Source organism: Mauremys reevesii, linkage group 13 (genome assembly GCF_016161935.1).
Source record: "Mauremys reevesii isolate NIE-2019 linkage group 13, ASM1616193v1, whole genome shotgun sequence".
Taxonomy (NCBI): domain Eukaryota; kingdom Metazoa; phylum Chordata; order Testudines; family Geoemydidae; genus Mauremys; species Mauremys reevesii.
Window position 1 is genome coordinate 41156232 of NC_052635.1, and position 22868 is coordinate 41179099.

General features: G+C 40.1%; 1 protein-coding gene across 20 annotated transcripts in view; it reads left to right on the plus strand.

Annotated features, from left to right (window-relative positions):
• CDH4 (cadherin 4) overlaps positions 1–22868 on the plus strand; it is an 823907-nt gene that overhangs the window by 695447 nt on the left and 105592 nt on the right. For all 20 annotated transcript variants that reach the window (XM_039498098.1, XM_039498099.1, XM_039498101.1 and 17 more), the window contains 2 exons: positions 2414–2558; positions 20885–21057. In XM_039498098.1, the coding sequence (XP_039354032.1) occupies positions 2414–2558; positions 20885–21057 (318 nt within the window). The remainder of the gene's footprint in view (positions 1–2413; positions 2559–20884; positions 21058–22868) is intronic.

Sequence of the window (22868 nt, forward strand, 5' to 3'; positions counted from 1 at the left end):
ATCAATCCAAATTCAATCCATCATGCAAGCCTGAGCTCAGCTGTCCATACTCTCAAGTACTGTCCTCACCTTCAGAATTCAGGTTGGAGGCTCTAATGCTGATGTTACCATCGAACAGGGGAGCCTCATGCATGTGTATCACTGCAGGTTTAGTGAGATAACTACGGTCTTGCTTATTGAATTTTTTTCTTGAGTGAATCAGTAACATATGCATATGTACATGGGCAAATGTGTGTGACAAGAAGATAGACGTGCAGTGCTGAGAAATTACTTACTCCTGGAGATTTCAAACAAGAGCTATCAAATGTAATTAAAATTTGGGGGGATGGGGAGCCAGATCTGAAAGAGAAAGATACCGGCTTTGCACTCTGCTTTATCTCTGAATAGAGCCGTTTCCGCTCCTGAAAATGCAGCAAGAAGGAGTCCAGTGAGGCTTCAGTTTGAAGATAATAACTTTAATTTTAGCTCAGAATTACTTTTTTTCAAAGTCAATCTGACCTTTGACTTGTAAAAGTTATTGAATTGCTACATCTGACATAATGAAGGATAGCTCTGCTGACACAAGTCAGAGCAGTTTATACGTAGGCATGAAATGCAAATATTAAGAGCACTAAGAATCAGGAAACACAAATGAGATAGTCTGTATTAAAAATGAAGTCAGTCTTTTTAATATTTAAAAAAAATTGATTTTTAACCTTTTTTTGAAAATAAAAAATGTCCACCCTCAGTCTGTGTGGCAGTTTGCTCTCTTCCCTGGATTAAATCTCAGTCCAGCCTATCAAATATAGCGGGATTATATTTGTTAAACCTTCTTGGAAAACATACACAAAGCGGTAAAATCCCATCAATCATAGTCTCGGCAAAAGCAAAAGACTGAAATCAATATTAATACAATTAGCCCCCTTACGTGCTATGCATCAGAACTACATATGTTCTTTGACACATTGGGCCTGAATTTTAGAAGTGCTGAGCATCTGCAGCTTCAATTGAAATGAATGGGAACTGGAGATACCAGCACATCTCAACATCTAGGCCATTATACATTAGGAATCTTGTAGGGAAAAGCATGATAGCAGGTGGTATACTATGAGGAATTCACTAAGGGCCGATTGGGCAAGCCTACTTGTGTATCCGGTGTTAAAGTGACAGTCCTGTTTTTCTAGACAGCAGTTTCACCAATCGCCTTTTATGTGGCGTTTTCATTCTTCATTCATCAGTATTTCAGAATCTGCCCCTGAGGTTTTGAACACTGTCTCTAATTTTTATGTCAGTGCAGGGATTCAACAGTGCTCACTAGTACTGAAATGAGAGAAAGTGCCAAAATTAAAGCTGCAACGCTCTCCCAGAGCCAGGTGTCTCTCCATTGGTCAACTTAAATCAGGCACAACACAAGACTTTCATAGCCAGTCCTTCTTCCAAGCCAGCGTCGATAAATACCTTCAGCTCACGACCCATTTAGAGCAGCCATCTGTTGCATATAATGAAGGAGCTATCCATTTTTTCTCACCTGATTACTGATTGTTCCAGAGTATTGTTGATTGCTTTGTTTTATTAATCACTCATTTTGACATGCTGTACCTGTCCCTTTAATTCTGAAAACAGATGGTCTCAGTTTCCAGCATTATTATCAATAGTTAGTTCTAATAAGATGGGGTCCCAGTGCCATTTTAACTGAGAACTCAGCAGGACAGTGCTGGCTAGTATAATGTTGCATCACTGATGCTGTAGTTAATGTTGAGACAGGCTTCGCATTCTTAACTATACATGGGTCTCCCCTTTGGAGAAATTGAATAAGCATTGGGCAGGGACCATCTTTTTGTTCAGTGTTTGTATCGCACCTAGGACCATGGTTGCTGTCCATAACTAGTGCTCTTTGGGTGCTACAGAATACAAATAATGATAATAACAATAGTATCAACAATTATGAGATCTCTTCACTTATTAATTACCACATGTCATTGTGGCCACAAAGCAATGTGAGATTCCATGGTACATTGCTGAAGTTCTTGTGACCAGTGCAAAATAAACCCATGTCATCATGGTATTAGTAACAGTAAGCAAAACTTAGTCTTTGGAGATTGCCAAGCAATAATTACTACTTTTCTTAAACTACTTAAAAGTAGTGATTTGTTAGCCGTGGAGGAAATGTTTATTTTAGCTGATAAAATTATTTGCGTTTCTATTTACTATTATTATTTGAAAATGATTTTTAATATTGGGCCCTGTGTGAAACATTATGTATCCTGCAGCACCCAGATGAAAACCAGATATCTGGTTTCTACTGGAAAAATGACATTCCTATAGTTTAATTTTTGGAAAGAATTTAAATGCTGAAGTCAACGCTGACCAAACTCTATCTTTCATCCAACGAATTCTGTCACTGACATTATGCTTCCACTGTGTTTATTTCCAGCTGAGGGCTCATGCAGTGGATATGAATGGAAACAAGGTGGAGAACCCCATTGACCTCTACATCTATGTGATTGATATGAATGACAACAGGCCTGAGTTTATAAACCAAGTCTATAATGGATCTGTTGATGAAGGATCTAAACCAGGTAGAGTTGGAAGAGCTCTTATGATAAGTCTAAGTCTTCAAATATAAAGCACAAGTTGGTTTGATCACATGTTCCATGACTCCTCTTGATGCTCAGGGATTGTTGTTTTTTGTAAAATATTGGTGAAAACTTGAACAATTTAGCTGAACTACCATAAACATTGAAGGGGAGGAGGTGTAGAGTTGGATAAAATGGGAGCTGCATCCAAATCACGCTACTTGGAAGTTTTATTTGCAAAAGCAACTGCTGACGCTTTGTAAAATCAAACCTGGTGTTGCCTGTCTCGAATGTTTGTTACATTTACAGTGTTCTACAGTAATATGTAATCAGTACAGTAATAATGATAGAATCCTAAAAAGAAAAACAAACCCTGCAGTGATCTTGACTTTTACCTGACTGTATGCTTGAAATACTGTAGATCTGGCTGACTGAAACGTAATCCAGTCATTTGTAAGCTCTGTATTTACCATCCACTCAGAGTCCAATAAGATCTGTGTCCCGAGTTGTGGAAAAACTACTCAGATGGGACTTGATCCAAAAATCGTTGTAGTAAATTACAAGGTTCCCACTGACTTCATGGTGTCTGCTCTTGTACCATGGTTTTTCTGCTGATCGTGAATTATGCAGGGATCTGAGACCAGATTTTCAAAAAAATTAAGTGTGCAAGTTCTCATGCAAAATTGGTGAGTACCTAATTTGTGTATACAGTTGAGGTAATGGTGCAAACATTAGCACATTTAAGAAGTCTTTGGAAAAATGTAACCTTTTTTAACATTTCCCTTCCAAATATACTGTTGATTCATTATTGGGGGTAGAGAATAAATAGGCAGTTTACAAGATGGTAAATGGTTTGCTTTAGCTTATTGCTGAATATAACTAATATGAATGTATTCATTATTTAATGAAGAAGTGGAGATTGTGTTGTGAAAACTATTGCCGCTATTTTTAGGTAAACTGCTATAAAATACAACGCTCCTAAAGCCTTAATGAGATCCCCCCCCCCAAATAAATTTATCTTCAGTTGTTTACATGTAGAAGGGTTAAACATCACATGACTTTTGGTTTGTGTCAGCAAACATTTATCATTACTTCTCTGCTGCCTGAGGTAGTTGTCATAGAGAAGTCTCCGGAGACCACTGTTTTTAACAAGGTGAATTGCAATCCTGATTGATTGTCTTTCAGCAGTGTGAAGAATGGCTCTTGTGGTGACATGTCATGGGGACAAAGTGTGACATTATTTCTTGAGGAAAGAACATTACATAGCTTCCCTCTTGGTATGTTTGCGGTAGAGATGCACCAAAGCTTCAAAGTTCTCATCCAGATTCTGATCCTCAGAGTTGGGCTGTAAAGAAACTGAACTGATCATTCTAATGACTCTTTCACAGAGAAGGTTTTTTTCCCCTCAGTTACACTAAGGCCACACTGGGGCTTCCACATACAAGTTATCAAGATCTAAAGTGCTGATTGAAATAAGCCATGATGCTCATGACATTTCCATAACAAATCAGACTTCCCACATCTTATTCTAAAACAAATCAATATTGAAAGTGTTCCCAAATGTTTAACTAGCTCTGCTCATCAGGATGAGGGAAGGAATAAATTGCAGCCCTTTCTTGTTTGAAATCCAGATAAGCCTATAAGCCATTAAATTGGAATAGGACTACAAAATACTTGTGCCTCTGGTTATACCAGTGATTTTTGGTATTCTGAATCCCAGTCCAGTATGCCTGCCTTTAAGGCAGGTAAATGGGAAGCAGTCTGTTTTATTCAAAAGCAATTACATTTGCCTTTGATGTATTTGTTTTCCCTCCTTTGTTGTTTAATCAGTATTCTTTTCAAGGTTTGTAATAGTTATTGAATTCCTGTTCCTTGCCTCTGTAAACCCATCTGGGGACTTGGGTGTCTGCGAAACACGTCAATAATTGTGAGATTATGTCTTTGAGATAATGATGGAGAGGTCATAGAGTTAGGTTGTGGAACCTGTACACTCCTCACCCACTTCAAACCAGGGCATCACTGTTTTGTTTGAAGACATATATATAGCTAAAATGAAGTACACCGCATATTTAGCTAAGCATGAAGCTCCCAGAGACTTGAAAACATACTTTTTCACTCAAGTTATATCAGGACATTACAGTAATAAGAGAGTACGACACTAGATCTTCATAAATGCAAAAAAACCTGCAGCCAGGATTGCTAATTATTCATCACAACGATCGACAAATGAAAGGTATAACAAATATTCCTACAGAAAACAAAAGGCAAAATATGTTCACTATTGATTCAGCACTTTATTACATTATATGTTTAGACTCACACAGTTCTGCTTCAAGCAAGCTGAAAAAAAAAGTCTTATGTGATATAGCAGATCAGCATTCATTGCCATAAAAGGCACATTTCACTTCTGTTGAACTCCTTCTTGGGACTTTGACTGCTCATCTCTGACTAGCCCCTTGATTACTCTTTCTGACACTTGCTACTTAGGAAAGTAACTGTAGTATCCTGGATAAACGTTGACTTTAATAGCAACCACTACCGTGGGCCAAAGTCCTGTTGAACTTAGTGGAAATTTTGCTCAAGTGAAAACAGTAAAGAACTCAAGATCTGACCAATGGAAATTTCCCAGTGAGAATAAAATATATGCAGATGAGCAGAGCACAGTGACCTTGAAATACAAGGGAAAGCCCCTGTGAGGCTGATTAACGGGATCACTAGAGCGGATCACCTCTGAAGTGACAACAAAGGACTCTGTTGTGCCGTTACAGCACATCCCTGAGTAAGGGGCAGAGTGGAGCTGCCCCAGCTCAGGGGGAGCTGCAGAAGGGATTGTGCCTCAAGAGGATGCTGCAGCATACACAGAGTTGCCAAGTGCAGCATGCTGCCTTCTCAACAGCCAGCAAGCTCCAGTGAGCAGAGTGAGGAGGAGCTAGCGTTTGCTTACTCCCTGTCACATGTGGGGTGGCTATTGCCCCTGGGGAGACAAGCAGGAGGGAACATTCCCTATGGTCAGGAGAGCCCAGGCACTGCAAACTGTGCCTGGCCTTTGCTGTGAGTGGTGGAGGTCCAGTCAAAAGATGGCCTGAAGAGTTCTGTGCCAAGGATCCAAAAGAAGGTGCTGAGTTTCATGGTGATGGGAATGCAGATGGATGGGTGAATTGCAAATATGCCATGTGGCTAGTTCACCCTGTGTGTCACCCCAGGTTTAAAACTTACACATCCTTAAAACATAGAAATAGCCTTCCTTGGCCATCTAGACTGACCAAGAGCCAGGAGAAGGCTCGTGCAGAAGGATGGAGAGACTTATTCAAAGACGGTCCAAACTGATTTTTGTTGAACAGATCTTAATGGAATTCATGGCACTCTGAGTCCAACAGACTGCCTAAGTTTCCAGAGAATGTACTGTCTGAGGGGTGCCAGTCACCACTGTAATCAGACCTGGACAGGAATGCTGACCGGAGCTCATGTATTATTAATTATAATCTATTATTATCATTGAGTAAGATTCTGCTCTCCTTAAATTGAATAGTACCATATGCCATGAGTAGTCCCCTTGAAATTAATGGAATTACCCCTTGCAGAGTAACGTACTACTCTGTATGAATAGGGGTGTCACTCTCTGGTCCTTATACAGTCCCCAAATGTGTGCTAGATGCTGTATTGAAATGTATCTCTTTTCCCTTCTTTGATACTTTGCAATAAATTCTTCCTTGCTGTTTCTAGTTTATTTAGTCTAAGAGTATGCAGATGAACCCTTTAGTTTTTAAAATGCAGGGCCTTCCAAACAAACACAGAACATGAATAGTTATGTGTGATATTTTTCCCCACAGAATCATCTCCCCCCCCCCACACACACAGACACTCAAGTTGTTTTTGATTTAATGCACCACTGTTTGAAAGTATATCTTAAAAGGCCATGTTTTACTCACATTGAATAATGTTCTGCTTCTTTGAACTTTGCCTCTATGTGAAGAACACAGCTAAGTTTAAAAAATGCTGCTGCAAGCTAGTGCTGAAATTCCCCTGGTCCCTCCGGCAGCCTTAATCAGCGAAGTTCTAGTTCCCTCATAACTGTAGAACTTTCCTTTCAAGAGCTGATAAAGCTGTATGGATTGCACAGCTTCTTTTCTGAATGTAGTACGTGCTGCATGAATTCTCTTGTACCTTTAAAGCTTATTTCTGTGAACCAGGGCAAACTAGCTTACTGGGTAATAGCCAGGGGAAAAAATCCTTCTTCTTCTTCCCATGCTTCACAGAATCCTCTTGCAAATATTTTTACCAGTTACTGCCTGACACAAACTTTAGCTACTAGAATTTTACAGCAGTTCTTGTACAGGATTGCGGGATCCTAAGGATATCTTGTGAGAGTAACGTTGGCTGGGAATTGGATTTTCCATTTCGTGGGAAATTCTGTGATTTTGAATTTTTTTCCCTTCCAAAATAGAATGAAAACAAAACAAAAAAATTGAAATTTCCCATGAAATGGAATTGTGGCAAAAGTTTAATTTCAGTGTGATCGCAATGTTGTGTTTTGATCAAATCTAAATGTTTCGTTCCAATTTTGACTTTACATATTATATAATATAATATTTTAAAAAATTGAAATGAAAAGATGTTTTGAAATGGGAAATCAAAACATTCTGCTCCAAAAAGATCTAACAAGTACCAACCTTATCCAAATGCTTCACTCCAGCCGCTTTTTGTTTTTTCATAATGAAATTTTGTCAAAATTTTGTAAAAAAAAAAAAAAAAAAAAAGTTTCACTTTTGACAAATTGGCATTTGCCTCTGGAAGAACCTTCAATTGGAAGATTTCCTACCAGCTCTATGTGGGAGGCATTTTAATATTAACCCATCCTTTATCTCCCCCACCTAGGGCCTAGGTGAAATAGTGGACCCTCTGAAGTCCATAGCAAAACTCCTATTGACTTCTATGATGCCAGAATTTCACCTCTCCCTATTCTTCATTTGATTTTTTAGCACATTGTTAAGCTGGAGGGCAGAGTTGACACCAGTTTCTTACTCCTGAATGAACTGGAAGAAGCTCTAAGCGTCATGGGTAAACCTCCAAAGGAACGGAACATTATAATTGATACTCCTTAAGTGAAAAATGTTGTAATTAAAATTCGCTGCCTCCCCCTAACTCCATGCAATTCTGATAGTGTGATTCTTTATATTGATGTCACCTAAAAAATTAAATAGCTGGGAGCAAAATCTACATGTAGCAAATTGAGTTAAAGAAATCTCATAAAAATAAATATTCTGTATAATAGCAGGGATTTTTTTAAAGCAGCTTATGCTATTAGTGCCCCAGTTGTTTGTTTATTTATTTTATTTCTATGCTAGCAGAGATTCCCTTGAGAGATTAACACCATGGACTAATGCACAGATGGGGCGAGATACTTGAAAGTCATCTGAATATTAAGAATTTAAATCTTTAGCCTCAATGATTTGAACAGAAAAGCCAATTATGGGGCTGAATTAGTTTTCAAATTAAACTGCAATTTAAGGCTTGTGAAATTAATCCTTTAAGGCACAGAGTTGCATTTATACATAGACTTGTATGAAGCACTGAGGTTCTGAATTCCTGGCTCTTTCCTCTCATTCACCTGATAGCACAGTTAGCAAAGAGATGCTCATCATCCTGAAGGTTGTATTTCCACTTAAATTACAAGTGGGGGGAGTGCCGTAGGTGGTAAAATTGTTGTGAGAGAGGAAATGAAAATGGCAAAGGTAAAGTTCCAGAGTCAGTGGCAATAAGAACCATCATTTTTAAATGCTGGCAGGAGCCAGTAAGGGTAAAACACTTCCTTCCCTTTTGAATTTGAATTAATCCAAAAACCACTGTGTTGAAGCTAATAATCGCAACTTTAATACAGTCAGTGTTATTTTACAAGCTTGGAGGCAAATCATTTTCGTTATTCTTTATTTAAGGCCTTGATTCAGCAAGGCACTTAAACGTGTGCTTAAATCTTGCTTAAGCCAATCAGACTTGCTTAAGTAATTTGCTGAATGAGGATGAACTTAAATATGTGCTTAAAGTTAAGCACGTCTACAAGTGCTTTGTCCTATCAGAGCCTTAGTAAATGAGGAGTATTCAGAAAAATACAAGTCAAAGACATCATAACATACTCATGAACTGGAAACAGTGGGTTACCACTTACCACATCCCAACATCAGTGTGTATATGTGACTATATAGGGCCAGGTCTTCATCATATGTAAATTGATATATTGATTTCAGTGGAACTACAGTGAATGACACAACTGAGGATCTGATCCACAGTGAAAGAGAGACTTATACTTGAAACTGTATGTCAAAGCACATGTGTGGGGTGAGTGGGTGTAGACCCAGAAATATGATGAAAGTGTCTCAAACATATAAGCTGCTTCTTTGACTCTTGAAATTGTGGATTATTATTCTCATTAGTTTTGGACAAAATTAATGATACCTGTACCCTTAAAAATCTAAGCCTGTTCTCTACCAAATGAAAAAAAGACCTAAAATGGATCCAATTTAAGTGTCACGCAGCAAGAGAAGAATCTGCCTCTCTCAACATGACCCAGATTTACTCACTTCAGTCATTATTACCATTCACGATCAAATTCCACATTACTATGTATACAGTGAAATCTTGTGGGGGATCCTACCCTGCGTGAGAGTGTGTTTTTCTAATTGCATTTTCCTCCTAATCAGCACTAGAGTTAGGAAAGCATAGAAATAGCAAAAGTATCATCATCCTTAAAGGGATAACACTTAAAAACTCATCTAATTGCCTTATTAACAGAATATGATTCAGCAGTTTTCTCAGTCATAGGCATTATCACTATGTTCATCATACAGCCGATTTAAATATCTTAATGCTGCTTCAGTCTGTTCAGTTTGGATAGAGGCTAATCTCATCCTTGCATTTTGTAAACTATTAAAAATGGCTTCATCCGACCCACCCTCTTCTCTCTTTGATACATTGCACATAAATTTAGGACAGACAATATCTTCTTTCAAGTCTTTTGGTCAGCCAAGCACCAGTCTGAGATAAGAAAGTGCTCATATGCAACCACATTTTACTGCTTTCCATTTTGTGTCAAAACTGGGTAGTTATGAAATAGTTTGCTTACTTATTTTTTAGTATAGAAACAGCCAGTCCCAGTAGCAATGCAGTGAATTATAGGGCTCAAGAAGAAAAAAATCCACATCCAAAAACTGATACTTTTCCCTTCAAAGAAAATGGCCAAGTTGATATAAAGAAAAATTGGTTGAAATAGTCTTCTGCGACCAGTCTGGAAATAAATTATAGCAATGCAGAAGCCCATCCACTGCAATGTTTTTATCAAACAACCACAAATAATGTACCATATACCTATGGGAAAACATAATCAAGACACATTATTTAAAAGAATAGAAACAAATAAGTTGATAGCAGTGGAGAGTTGTGAAGCATCATGCTAACCAGGCTATAACTATTCTTCCAGGGGTCCTCCAGCAAGTAGTTAATAGTCAAAAACAATCAAGAATCTGGTCCTTTGTTGAAACTGCCATTGGTTGTGTGTGTGTCTGTCTGTAATATATTGTGCAAGAAAACTATGCACAGTCTACACAGTTTCCCCTTGTAGACTAAAGGACAAATTTTCTGCTGACCTAACTGCATTGAAGTCAGTGAACTTTGGCCCTACCTGGTCACCTAGCATCATCAAGTCTTATCGGACTACAGCAAATGAAAATACCTAAATATGCTTGAAAAGATGGAACCAGGTGTCAAACAAATCTTGCATCTTTTCTGGAGACATCCTGTGCAGCTGCTGTGACAGATCCAGCAGTTTCCTTCAATATCCTTGAAAAACCTTATTGTCTTAAGTTTGTCTCTTTGGGTCTACTGTACTAAATGCAAAGTTTATATATTATTCTGGGCCAGGATTGTATGCAACTTCTCTAGGGGAGAGATGTGATGAGAAGCCTGAATGAACAAAGGACTATATCGAACAATGTGCCAGACAAGAATGGTCTTTTCAGACAATATATGTGTTCCTGGAAAATACCTAAGGAGAGGTTAATGCAAATCCCTCATCTCTGGTTATGCAAAAATCCAGTCTTTTGAAACTATGCCCTAAGGAGACTGTTTTTGTCTGCTGATCACCTGTTACATGAGACCAATCTCATAGGCCTAAGCTGTATAAAGGAAAGACTATCTATTCATTGGTGTGCCATTTCTGAGCTAAAGCTGTGAAAGCTTGTAACCGCAGAAAACTCCTTTGTGTGGGTTGAAGGACTGAGCCCTTGTTGGAACTGGGAGGTGATCTCTGGTAAGCTTATTAGGATGTTTGTAGGGTTTTTTTTAATATGTTTAATATGTTTTCTCTGTAATGCTTTCACTTTAAGAATAAATGTGCTTGCTTATAAAGAGATGCGTGGTAAGCTGTGATTGCTGGCAATTACAGCTGTTCATAACCTTTGGAGAGAAAGTAAAGCACACACACTGGCCTGCTTAGGCAGTCTGGCGTGCTGAGAATATCACAGTGCAGGTATTTCCACTGCTTGCATCCGAAGAAGTGGGTATTCACCCACGAAAGCTCATGCTGCAAAACATCTGTTAGTCTATAAGGTGCCACAGGATTCTTTGCTGCTTCTACAGAACCAGACTAACACGGCTACCCCTCTGATACTTGACAGTGCAGGTATTGAACAGTGCAGTTGGGGAAAACTCCAGTCAGGAGCAAGAGAGACATGGGTCTCTGCTCAAGAGAGTTGACAGCTGAGGATCTGGGCCCCTGGAGTGGGAGCTCTTGATGGACCATGGAGGGAAAACATTGGTGCAGTTGCCCTGATACATTCTTCCAGTTCTCAATCTGTTGAATATTAAATACCATCATTGTATATTTTGGCTTTTTAGTTGCATTAATGGCCTCTCTCATAGCTCAATTCTGCAGAGAAATGTGGATAGATTTTCTGCTGTGCACTTTAATTTCCACTCTGTCATGAAAAAAGCCTAACACTTTTTAATTCTGTTTTGGAAATTATGAAACTATATGTTATAATTGTATAGACCACTTTCTCAGTGAAAATTCAAGATACGCAATGGTATTGTGCAGTGTGTGTGGAGGCCCAGATTTTGTAGAGAAATGTTTGCATAATTTCACTATTTGCATATGCATTTGCCATCGGACATCTTTCTTTCTGTTTGCATGCACAGTTATAGCTGTGCAATATATGTGTGTGCAAATTAGGCATGTAAATACATTCATGCTTTTATGCAAATTGTGTTGGTGCCTACAGTTTTGAATATTTTGTCCTAAATCTCTCTTATTCCACTTTTTGAGTTTACTGTGAGAAGCAAGAGGTTCCATTTACTAAACTGCCTCATAAGCTGAGGCTCATCCATTTGTACTGAAGTCTGTTTTGCCTGTCTTCGGGTTTTACTTCATATAACTTCTCTGTGGTGCTTTCAGTCTCACCAGGCTGCAGACTACATTCCCAAATCATACAAGAGTTAACCTCAAATCTGGCTATACCTCCATGTGATTTGTACTCAGTGCATTCATTAGTTTTCTTTCCCAAGATGTTTATTTTGTTCTTCAGTTCCAGATGACAGCCCCCTTTCTGATTTTTTCTATCATCTCTCTAGACCCACTTGTTCTCTTTATTCACATTAGGTTGTCTCTTTGTGCCTTGTTTGAGGTTGACAATCTGATGTCTCCAGTAATTAGGGAATGACATCCTCTGTGAATTAGGTTAATTGCTTGAAAGGTCAAAATATGCCATTGATTACAAAAAAATAATGGTAAAAGCGCATGCCAGGAGCTAGCAGCTACTCCCCAGGGAGCGGCATCTGAAAGAGAAGTGCTGCTTCTACTTTACTTTTCTGTCTATGTGATGCAGGATACAGTTTAGATTAGACATATTTGCAATTTATTACATCTGCAACAGAATTTCAAGCATCTGTCTCATCTCCATGCCTTGCACTTGTTCATTTAGTTGACACTATTTATTTATTTTAATGACACTACTGCATAAATTTGGTGGGTCTGATTCTCATTTTGCATTTGGGGTAATGAGAATGTAAAAATGGCTTTTTATCATCTATTTAATCCATTTTTTGTGCGCGGTTGAGCTTTAGTCTTAGATACTACAGCGGTTGTCTCTAGGCTGGCCTCAAGTTCATATCTTCTAAATTGCCTCTTCTATCATCTTCACTACTTCTCCATTTAGTAATGACAGCTCTCCCTATTCTTCATTCATTACATTGATTATCCAGACAATACTTCGTTGATTTGAAAATAGTTATTCTGGCATTTCAGCGGCTTCCAAGTCTTGCCTCTCCTTATTTGACTAAAATAGTAGGTTTATTTTGTTTCCTTCTCCTTCTCGCAGGCTACAGCTCTGCACTCGTGTCTGTCGTCCTTTCCTATGTTTAAAGCTCTGAGTTATCATGATTTTAGTTTTTGCCCCCCTCGTCCTTAGCTGACAAAATACAAGGAGTGAAATCCTGGCCCCACTGACATCAATGACAAGACTCCTGTTCCTTCACCCGAGAAAGTTTCAAACTCATGAGGGTCTCGAGGTCAAAATATAATGCTTAGTTTAGCCAGGGCTATTCTGATTCTGATTTGATTTTATATGTTGTTAACTCCAAGTGGAGAAAAGGAGATCTGGGTCCTATTCCCAGCTCTTTTTCTAGATGACTTTAGTTGCTTCTCCATTCTGTGTCTCAGTTTCCCCATCTGTAAAATGGGGATATGATCAGTGATCTCCCTTGTAAAACATCTTCTAAAAATATCTTCTGATTAAAAAGTGCTGTATAAGAGGTATTATTGTTTCATAGTCATATGTTTGGGGTTGTGTAGATGGGCTGACTCACCCCTGCGGCACCTCCTGCTGGTGACTTCCGGGAATTAGCTCTTCCAGCTCCGGAGCGCCCTCTGCAAGCCGGTGATCCGCCTGTCCTCTGGCCCCTGTGTCCCTCCCAGGACCCCGGTGCCCTGTTAGCTGGGGTGCTCCCCCCAAGCAGTAACCCCTTTCTCTTTGGGTTTCCCCCTCCCAGGGGAACCCCCACCCAGTATTCCCACCTCGCCTCAGTATATGGCTATTGCCAGTCATTGTGTAGCCCCTGCGTCCTGGAGCAGACTGCAGTATCAGCCTACTCATCACTGGCAAGGTTGGGTTTGGACCTGCTGCCTTGGCCTACTCCTGGGCTGCCCTCTGCAACCCCCAGGACCTCTTGGCCATATGCTAGGCCGCAGCCTGGGGTTTTCCAGGCAGGAGCTCCCCTGCTCCACTCAGGTACCCTATGTCCAGCTCCCTGCAACCAGGCCCTTCTCCCTCTACAGGCAGAGGGAGCCTCCTCCTTCTGGCTTCCCTGGCCTTCTTATAAGGCCCTGTTGCTCAGTTTGGGGCATGGCCCCAGCTGCAGCCACTTCCCCCAATCAGCCAGAGTTTTACCTTGCCCAGCCCCAGCCCTCTGCAGGGCTTTTCCAACCCCTTCCAGGCTGGAGCAGGTGGTCCACCCCACTACAGGTTGTTCTCAGGTTCTACAATGCTTCATGAGGGACCTGAATTTTGGTGTATCAAACACAGCTGGTCACAGCCGTAATGTGCACCATTTACAGACCAGTGTAACTCTTGCACTTATTTCAGTTGTAAAGGATCATGGTTAAAAGTGGCAAGGCCCAAAATGTCCTACCACTGTATAAGCATGTTTTCTGCTTTCAACTATTCCCTTGATGGTTTAAAAGAATATCAGCCCTCCAAAACAAGAGCTTCAGTGGACCTAAAATGCCAATGCCAGATTCTCTGTGAGTTGTTGTGGCTCCATTGGTGCCTTTTGTTTACATTAAGAATCTGTCCCTCAGCATGGAGGCTGGATGAAAATCATGCTCTTGTCCTGCAAACTGGCAGAATTTGACAAGTTGCTTCTCAGAACAAGAGTCTTGTCCATTTCACTTTTTGCTGGAATCACAATGAAATCATCAAGAAGAGGAGAACACGGGCAAAGTGCAATTTTCATACACAAGTTCAAGATGGACAATGGACTGATTCAGCCTGGAACCTGAGATTTTCAGATGGTTGCTGCCTTCAACACTGAAGCAATATTTAAAAGTTATTATTGTAAACGGAGGAGAAGTATTCATATAACTGTAGCACCCAGAGAACATATTCAGGTTTGGGATCCCGGTGTGTACAAATATAGGACCAGATTTTGCCGTCCTTATTCTCCGAGCCATATCTTATTCTGCAAGAGGTTTCCTTGGAATGAATGGTATTGTTTGAAGAGTATATTACTATTCAACATGTGTAAGGGTTTGAGAATCTCACCCAGGGAGTATAAGACAGCAATTATCAGAATGCTTTTAAATGAGAAACTGTCAGTTTTAGGAGAGTATTACAAATTTTGTGCCACTTTTAAAGCATGAACTTTCCATCAGTGATCACTTTATTCTTCTACCAAACATTGGTATGTAGAGCATTCACTACATGAGCTTTGCAATGAGGGAGGTGGGGAAATAAGGAGGAAGGGGAGGATTCCATCAGTTCAAAGCCATTATTAACTTGGGTTAATGAAGATCTAATGTAATATGGTCATCACTACATGTCTGCACATAATGATTCATTCCTTTTCTATGGGGAGATGATTAAATTAAGTATCTTGTAAGACAAAATTAGGCTGAGAAGGTTAACCAACCTTTAATGATTCTGCAACATTTACCAGCCATTTAAAAACATAAATTGTAAGACACAGCTCAATAAAGAATTAACGTTATCACTGAAAACTGCATGAAGTTTTAGCATGTCTGTTTCTACACAAGAACAGACAGGGTGGGGGTTATTTTATGTACTTATTTATTGCATTAGTATGAGGCATAAAGGACAGAGTGGAAGGCTTTTTGTTTTTTGATAAATGCCCCATTAACTCTGCATTAAGTCTAACTAATAAACATCAGTCTTGTCTTTATCCAGCTTAGAATAGAGGTAATTATGATGCAATTGTAACACGAAAGCATTAGAGGCCATCTTTTCAAAGAGGTGTGAGTGCGACTGTTCTCAGATTTTGGTTGCACAATTGTAAATCTTAACACTGTGAAAACCCAATCTTTACTACACAGAAATGAGGTTGCACAGATGTGAGAGAGATCAGAGGTTGGAGACAAAGGGAAAGCGAGAGCAGCAATTAGTCTGCAGTTCTTTATTGTTAACATTTGAGCCAGAAAGAATCCACCTTGCCAGTCAGATCTTAGGATGACTTTGCAGAGCTAAACATTTGAGTGCATGCATGTATTTAGGGATACAAATATAATCTTTTTTTTAATTTAATTTTTCCTTATCAAATGGGTATATACAGTATGATCTTGAGTCACTGAGATACAAGGAACCCCACAAAGCCAGTTTTATATAGTAACTTTTCAATGCAGAACTGCACTTTAGTAATCATTTCCAAACCGAACAATCTTAGGGCTTGGGGAAGTTAGTGCCAAGTCTCTAGGATGTGAATATGAAACACAAAAGCTATTCTGCACTAACTCCCTGTGTAGAAACTCTCATTCTGCACTAAGTGGATTAATCATCTTTACCAGCCCCCGCTCCTCTGGACATAGTATATTCTGTAAGGCTCTATCTTACACTTAATGGTTTCTTTATCACTTCCTCTAATCGTGTGCACATCCCACAGAAAGCCCAATCAATCTGAAGGGGACGTTTTCACATAGTGACACTCATAGGGTATGTCTAGGCAGGGGCTGGAGATGTAACGCTCAGGAAAACATACCCATGCTTGCTCTGATCAATCTGTAGTTGCCACAGCACTAGCAGTGGGACGGGATAGCTGCCCCGAGTACGTGCCCAGGATTTCAGATGGGATCATACGTAGGCAGCTAGCTTGCACCTGCTGCTTGCGTTGCCATGGCTGCATTACTATTTTTAGCATGCTAGCTCAATCAGAGCTAGTGTGGGTATGTCTACCTGAGCTGGAATTACCCCATCAGAGCTAGCGTACGCATACCCTCTGTCTCAGGTAGGCAGGAGATAAGGGCAATGGATGCCTTGCTATTTCATATATTCAACTGTCATCTGGTTGAAATAAATTTGCATTACTTGACAAAGTAACGTCCAGAAGGCTGCATTCGTTGTAAAATGGAAGGCATGCACTCTCAAGTTCAGATTCTTGGTATCTTCTTTTTAATGGTAGATCAGCTATGCCATGTCATATGTTAACTTTGACGCAGTTGAGATATGAACTTGGCACATTAGTTAATGAAGAGCTAATGTACAGTACTCTTGTCAGCACTATCTGTGCATGATAATTCAATCAGTTGCTTGGGAGGGTTGTTCAACAGGTGTAACAAACTTGATTTAATATTGACATGATTTACTAGGTGGTATATTTTATTTAATATATATTGTACCTGAAGTTATAAGAAATGTTTCTATTTCAACAGGTAATCTACTGGTATTCATAGATCATGTGTATATTTTAGTGCAATTATATCAAATACATCTTTCAGATGATATGTTTCAGCATGTGATACACTTCCTGGGTTTGGTCAATGTTCTGTGCTTCATCAGTTCTCTTTTAATGAGGTCTGGCTTGTTCATTGTGTTCTTGCACTAGCTCTTCAGATCAGAAATGCACTAAGTTCATGCCTATACCGTGCTTTGCAGAAGTAAAGTGCTGAGTAGTCGTATTAATTATCAGAAACCCATGACAGCTTCAAATCCTGTCTCGAGTTACGAGGGAAAATGGTTTGGTCGTCTCATTCTAGCCCTGCATCTTAAAAACCACCTTGTAATTCATCATGGTTGGCAGTGGCTGACCCAGAAGTGGAACAGTCAGGCGTGCAACACTTTAGCAAGGCTGTTTGGAACAGCTTTCACAGTGTCCGTCCATGACATCAGGTGGAAAAGACCTGTGGGATGATAATGGCCATTTCTTTGCATGCACAGTGGCACACAGCCAGCGCTGTTAGTCTGTTATTTTCATTTCTGCTCAATTCAAACATATACATTATATGGGCTAGATTGGGCTGTGCTTACGTTGGTGAATCCTTACTCACACGAGTAGCCCCATTAACATCAGTAGGAATCCTCACCTGAGTAGGGGCTGTGCAGTCTAGCCCTATGTATGTGCCTAGATACTACAGTGATGAGTACTGTAGAAAGAGAGATATTTTATTTCAATTAAAAATATACAAACAAGTATCTCTATGCAAACTATATAGATGAGCTGACAGTAGTTAGATTTGCAATCACAAAGATGCCCAGTACCACAGCAGTTTATGCCCATTCCACTCCACCTAGATTTATACAGAGTGTGTGTGTGTGTGTGTGTGTGTGTGTGTGTGTGTGTGTGTGTGTGTGTGTGTGCTATTCACTTCAGCAGGCCATATTTTAACAATGTATCTTTTTTTAACTGAACACTACAGTACCCTGAGAAGGTGTCTAGCAAGAGCTGTGTCTTGGTTAAGATGGAGTAAATATGTATAATACTGAATACAGAATGCACACAATAATGGTAGAATTGTCACCTGCCCTTAAGACAGTGCACCTTTGCACACAGGTCACAGCATGGAGAGCAGAGCAGATTCCGTAAAGCTGTTACTCTCCTCCAACAGAGCCAGGCAGGAATTAAGTGGGCAGCTGAAGGGAATGGGCACATTGGTTGCACCCATCCACATACCAAGTAGCAGAGCAGAGATGGCATGGAGGGGGAAGTAATCCACTACTAATGTATACTAGGTATTGGATGGTGGAATGCTATCAGCTTACTTCCTTCTTGGAGCAAAGAGGGAACCAGAGAAGGAACTGTGACTTTCTCAAAATCTACAGAACCCACCCCAGCTACTTGCCACCCTTACATGTGGCAACTTGTTATGCTACAAGCTAGGCATTAATGTCAACTTCCTCAAACCCTTTTTGCTTCCTGCTAATTGGATCTCACAATGGAAAATTATCATATTCACACATGAGAATCAGAGCAGATTGCAGCAAGAGCCACAGCTGCCTGGTTCTCGGTTCACATCATAAGAGGCATTTAATGTGTCTTGTGTGTCCTTATGGGGTTGCAGGTCAAGGACAATTGATATAATTGGTTTTCTAGAACTGCCATGTATAAAATGTTATTTTATTGGTCAAAGTGCTGCATCAAGGGAAACAAGGGTGAAGGGAAAGAAAAGCCAGGAGGCCCAATCCTACAAAGCCTCACCTGAGTTGTCGTTCTTCACAGGAGCTGTCTCAAGGAGAACAATGGAATTACTCACATGAGTAAGAATTTGCAGAGTCTGGGACTTTGTAAATTCCTGCACCTAGGCATCTCTCACGAATATAAAAGAATCTCCTTTGCTTCCTATCGGCAACGTAGTGTACCAAACAACTTTTATTTCTGAACTGTTATGTTTTCTTACACCAAAAACTAAATCATAAAATTTGTTTCTCTAGAGCCTGGTGTTTTGGATTCATGAGTGTATTACAGTGTGTATTATATCTCCTAAAATAGATTTTATTTTCTCTTCCATTTTCATTAACCATAAGTTTTGACATTCTGCTCAGAGATTATTATCTCTGTGGAATGCATTAAGATAACATAAATTTCAAATCAAACATCTTGTGCAACATGTTTTCTATTGAAATTTCTCCTATTAGGTATTTATCTAAGGATGGATTCTTTGCTTGTATCAGTTTTCTCATCATTACTGTTTTTACAGGAGAAAAAAAGGGAATGCTACAAGAGAAAGGAGAACAAATCATAACTCATGCAATCTTATTCCAAGTCAATGTTCCTTTCCTCAGCCCAAGTTTATTGATCAGAAAAATGTTAAGGTTGTTGAATACTTCGTTCTCATTTCACAGATGAGAGCCAGGCTTATTGTAGAAAAATAGGACTTGCATGTATCATAGGCATTTGCCTTATACATTTTTTTAAAAGCTAAAATAGCAAAATTCACAAGGATCTGTAGTACCATAGAGAACAAAGGCAGCTTGGTTGTGCAAGCTGGAAAGAGTCCCGTAGGACTATGTGCACCTGCACAAGGATGTGATACTGTTGGGGAGCTTCCTGCTAGCACCCCCAAAGGTGGTAGCTATCCAAAAGTGGGGCAAAGCAGTGTGATTAACTGTGGTACACGCTCCTGTGGCTAGTATAGCTGGCTGAGTTCAGAAGGGCATGCGTGCTGCCGCCATTGAAAGAGTGCCCATTTAGAGTGAGCTGGAATCCCTGTTGAGACCCCTGAGCGCCTCCTCCTGTGTGGGCCATGGATTGCCAGTCATAGTCTGTCCCTCACTACGCATGACTCTCAAATGAGCAGTGTAATAGCGATGCCCTCCATTTTTCTACTGATTCTTCTTTGTTGCTGTGGCCAGTAAAATTGGTCCAGCCCTGCTTTCCCCTTTCTCTTGTTTGGGTACCTTATCATCAGTTACATATATTATTGCAGATCGTTATTTGTAAGCAGTGTGTGCCCATCTTTTAAGTAATTCTTTCCACCCAATAATAACAAATGTTAGGCTGTGGTGCATCAGCTATTGGGGTGGGGGGTCATAAGACCATGCAGCTGCAGGAGTCCATCCAATCAAGCAACATCCTCTACCATCATAATGATAATTTCCCTCTTTAACAGAACACCCTGCTGCCAAACTCCAGTGATAATAAGCCTGTCATTGTGCTCCTAGCAATATCTGGAAAATAGGCTTTTTGCAAGGCAAATGAAGAAGCTGATGATTAGCAAGAAACAAACCAACGATTCAATACATTGCTGGCCACACATACCAAACCACTGATTTCCCTCCCTGCTGGGCAGCAGCTGTTTGGTTTGCTCTGCAGATAAGCCTTGTTTCTGCACTGAAATGGTGCTGGCACTGGAGGGATGGACTCTTTTATTGTAAGATTTGGAGGCCTGGGGCAAGCCATGCTGCAGTGGTGCATGTTGGTGGATCCTTCTGAAGTTGCTGAGAACCCTAGAAAACCTTGTGCTGCTAAATTCTAGAAATAGTCTCATAGCAAGGTAACTGGGCTGATTTTTGGAAGGAGAAATCTATACCTCTGGGAGAAAGCACAGGAAGCTGCAGAGGGCAAATGTTGTCTTAAAACATACAATCCTTTGAAAAAACTGTAAGGCTGGAGTTGATAATGAAACAGGGGAAGCTTGATTCTTTATGATCATTGTCCTTCCAGCGTATCCAGTCCAAACAGGGATAGTATTTTCACAATATGTTTCTTGGGTAATTAGGTAGATTTCAAATGTGATGTTCTTGCCTATAACATTTCTGAATGAAGTGCAGGTTTCCAACTCACCAACAACGCCTTACTGCTGATTGAAACGATATTGATGTTTTGTTTTCTCTTATTTCAAGGGACCTATGTGATGACGGTGACTGCAAATGATGCTGATGATAGTACTACAGCCAATGGGATGGTGAGATACCGGATTGTGACTCAGACCCCACAGAGTCCATCACAAAATATGTTTACCATTAATAGTGAAACAGGAGACATTGTCACAGTGGCTGCTGGACTTGACAGAGAGGTGAGTTTAAAGGAAAAAAATATAGATGTTTCTGGTTGTCACTGATTTACTGAACTGTAAAATCCAGATTCGGATTTACACCCAAAAATGTTCTAAAGTTTGGAGCCATTTGTATTCAGAGTGAAGCCATGAGGTTCAGATCTGGATGTGACTTGCACAAAGTCCAGAGCTGGGGATCTTCGGGTTCTGGTTTGGGCCTTTTGTCCTAATCCTCAGCAGTCTATGAAACTGTGGGATAGTCTTAAAAGTTTAAAAAGCCTCATCCCTGGATAACTTAAACAAAGCCATGGAAAATAAACTGTAGAGAACAGTCCTTCGCCAGCAGGGGTATGGACAAAGGCCTTTCCCATCTCTACCTTCTATGGGTCTTTACATTTTATCTTTGGAAACAATTAGAGCACCATTGTGAACATTTTCTTAAATATAATGCTAGATCCCAAACACTACTTCATTATCGGGCATTAAAAAATTCACCCACTAGTGTTAGAGAACCAGCGTGGTCCCCGCTCAATAGTGATTATGTTGACAACAGTAGGAGAATGTCTACTGCTGTATATTAAGGGACGTGTGCTTTTGTTCTGAGAAGCACTCTTCTCCAAATAGATCTTCTTGCTGTCATTATAGAATATGCAAATGTTCCAAATGGGAAAAAAAAAACTATGTTAAATCATAAAAACTACACTCCACCAGCACAGATTAGCTAAAGTGAGTCTCACAAGCCCCCTCCCCACACCTTCTTTGGAAACGCGCTTCTTATTAGATAAAGTCAGGGTGAATCTAATGGTAGGCTTTCCAACCGCTCACAGAAAAAATGATCAGATTAGCATAAACGCTAGGATTTCCTGTCCCCAGAATCAGACACTAAGTGGAACAGAAAAGGAAGTGGAATTTCTTGCCCCTAAATTAAAACCAATTGGGTTAGCCTGGGCAGTGGAGATTCCTGTCCTCAAAATCCATTCTGATTAGCTGATGGTGGAGGAAGAATTTATGCCATGTCTTTTTCTCCATCGTCCTATGATTGGTTGGGTTACCACCTTTCAAATGTCAAACACGGCAATCTTATTTTCTGAACTATATAAAAGTGATTGGTAGTGCTAGTTGTTTACTGTACTGTGATATCCCACTGATAATATGATGAACACTCTTTAAAAAAAACACAACAGGATCCACACCCTGCTATAGTTAAATTTACCAAGGTGTTCGTGGTTTTCTCCATTTTAAATCTAGGTGGCAGAACCACTGCGGTAAATATTACAGTGCAAGTCCAGTGTACCATGTTTTTAATGGATGCCTTCCAAAAATGAGTTAAATTATCATCTTTTTCCTCCCTTAACTATGCAACCCATTTGTCTCTCTGGATAGAGACTAAGCAGGTAAGAGATCCATTCAAAGGACTGGTGAACTGATTGGTGTCTGAGATGCCAAAATTGTAGGCATGGGAGGATGCTGAAATTTTCCATCACTGTTTCTCCATTTCATTCAGTCACTACAAGCTGCCTTCACTGTGTGTCAAGGCATCGAGGTTCCAACGTACTCTGTTGAGAGTTGGCTGCTGAACGCTTTACTGCCAGTGTTTCACTCAAATACCCCAGGCTGCCTTTTGCTTCAAGGCTACACTGAGGCTTCAGGGTTCCATGCCGCTTCCGTGCATCTCAATTCAGCCTGGGAGCAGAAATCCTAAACAGAGCCTCAGAGCAAGGGAAGGTGGCCACTGGTGAATACACAGAACTGGATAGAAACATTGACAGCAAGTCAGCAGCAGCAGGCACAAGAGGGCCCCTGTGGCAGTCAGAAAGATTTGGAATAGAAAC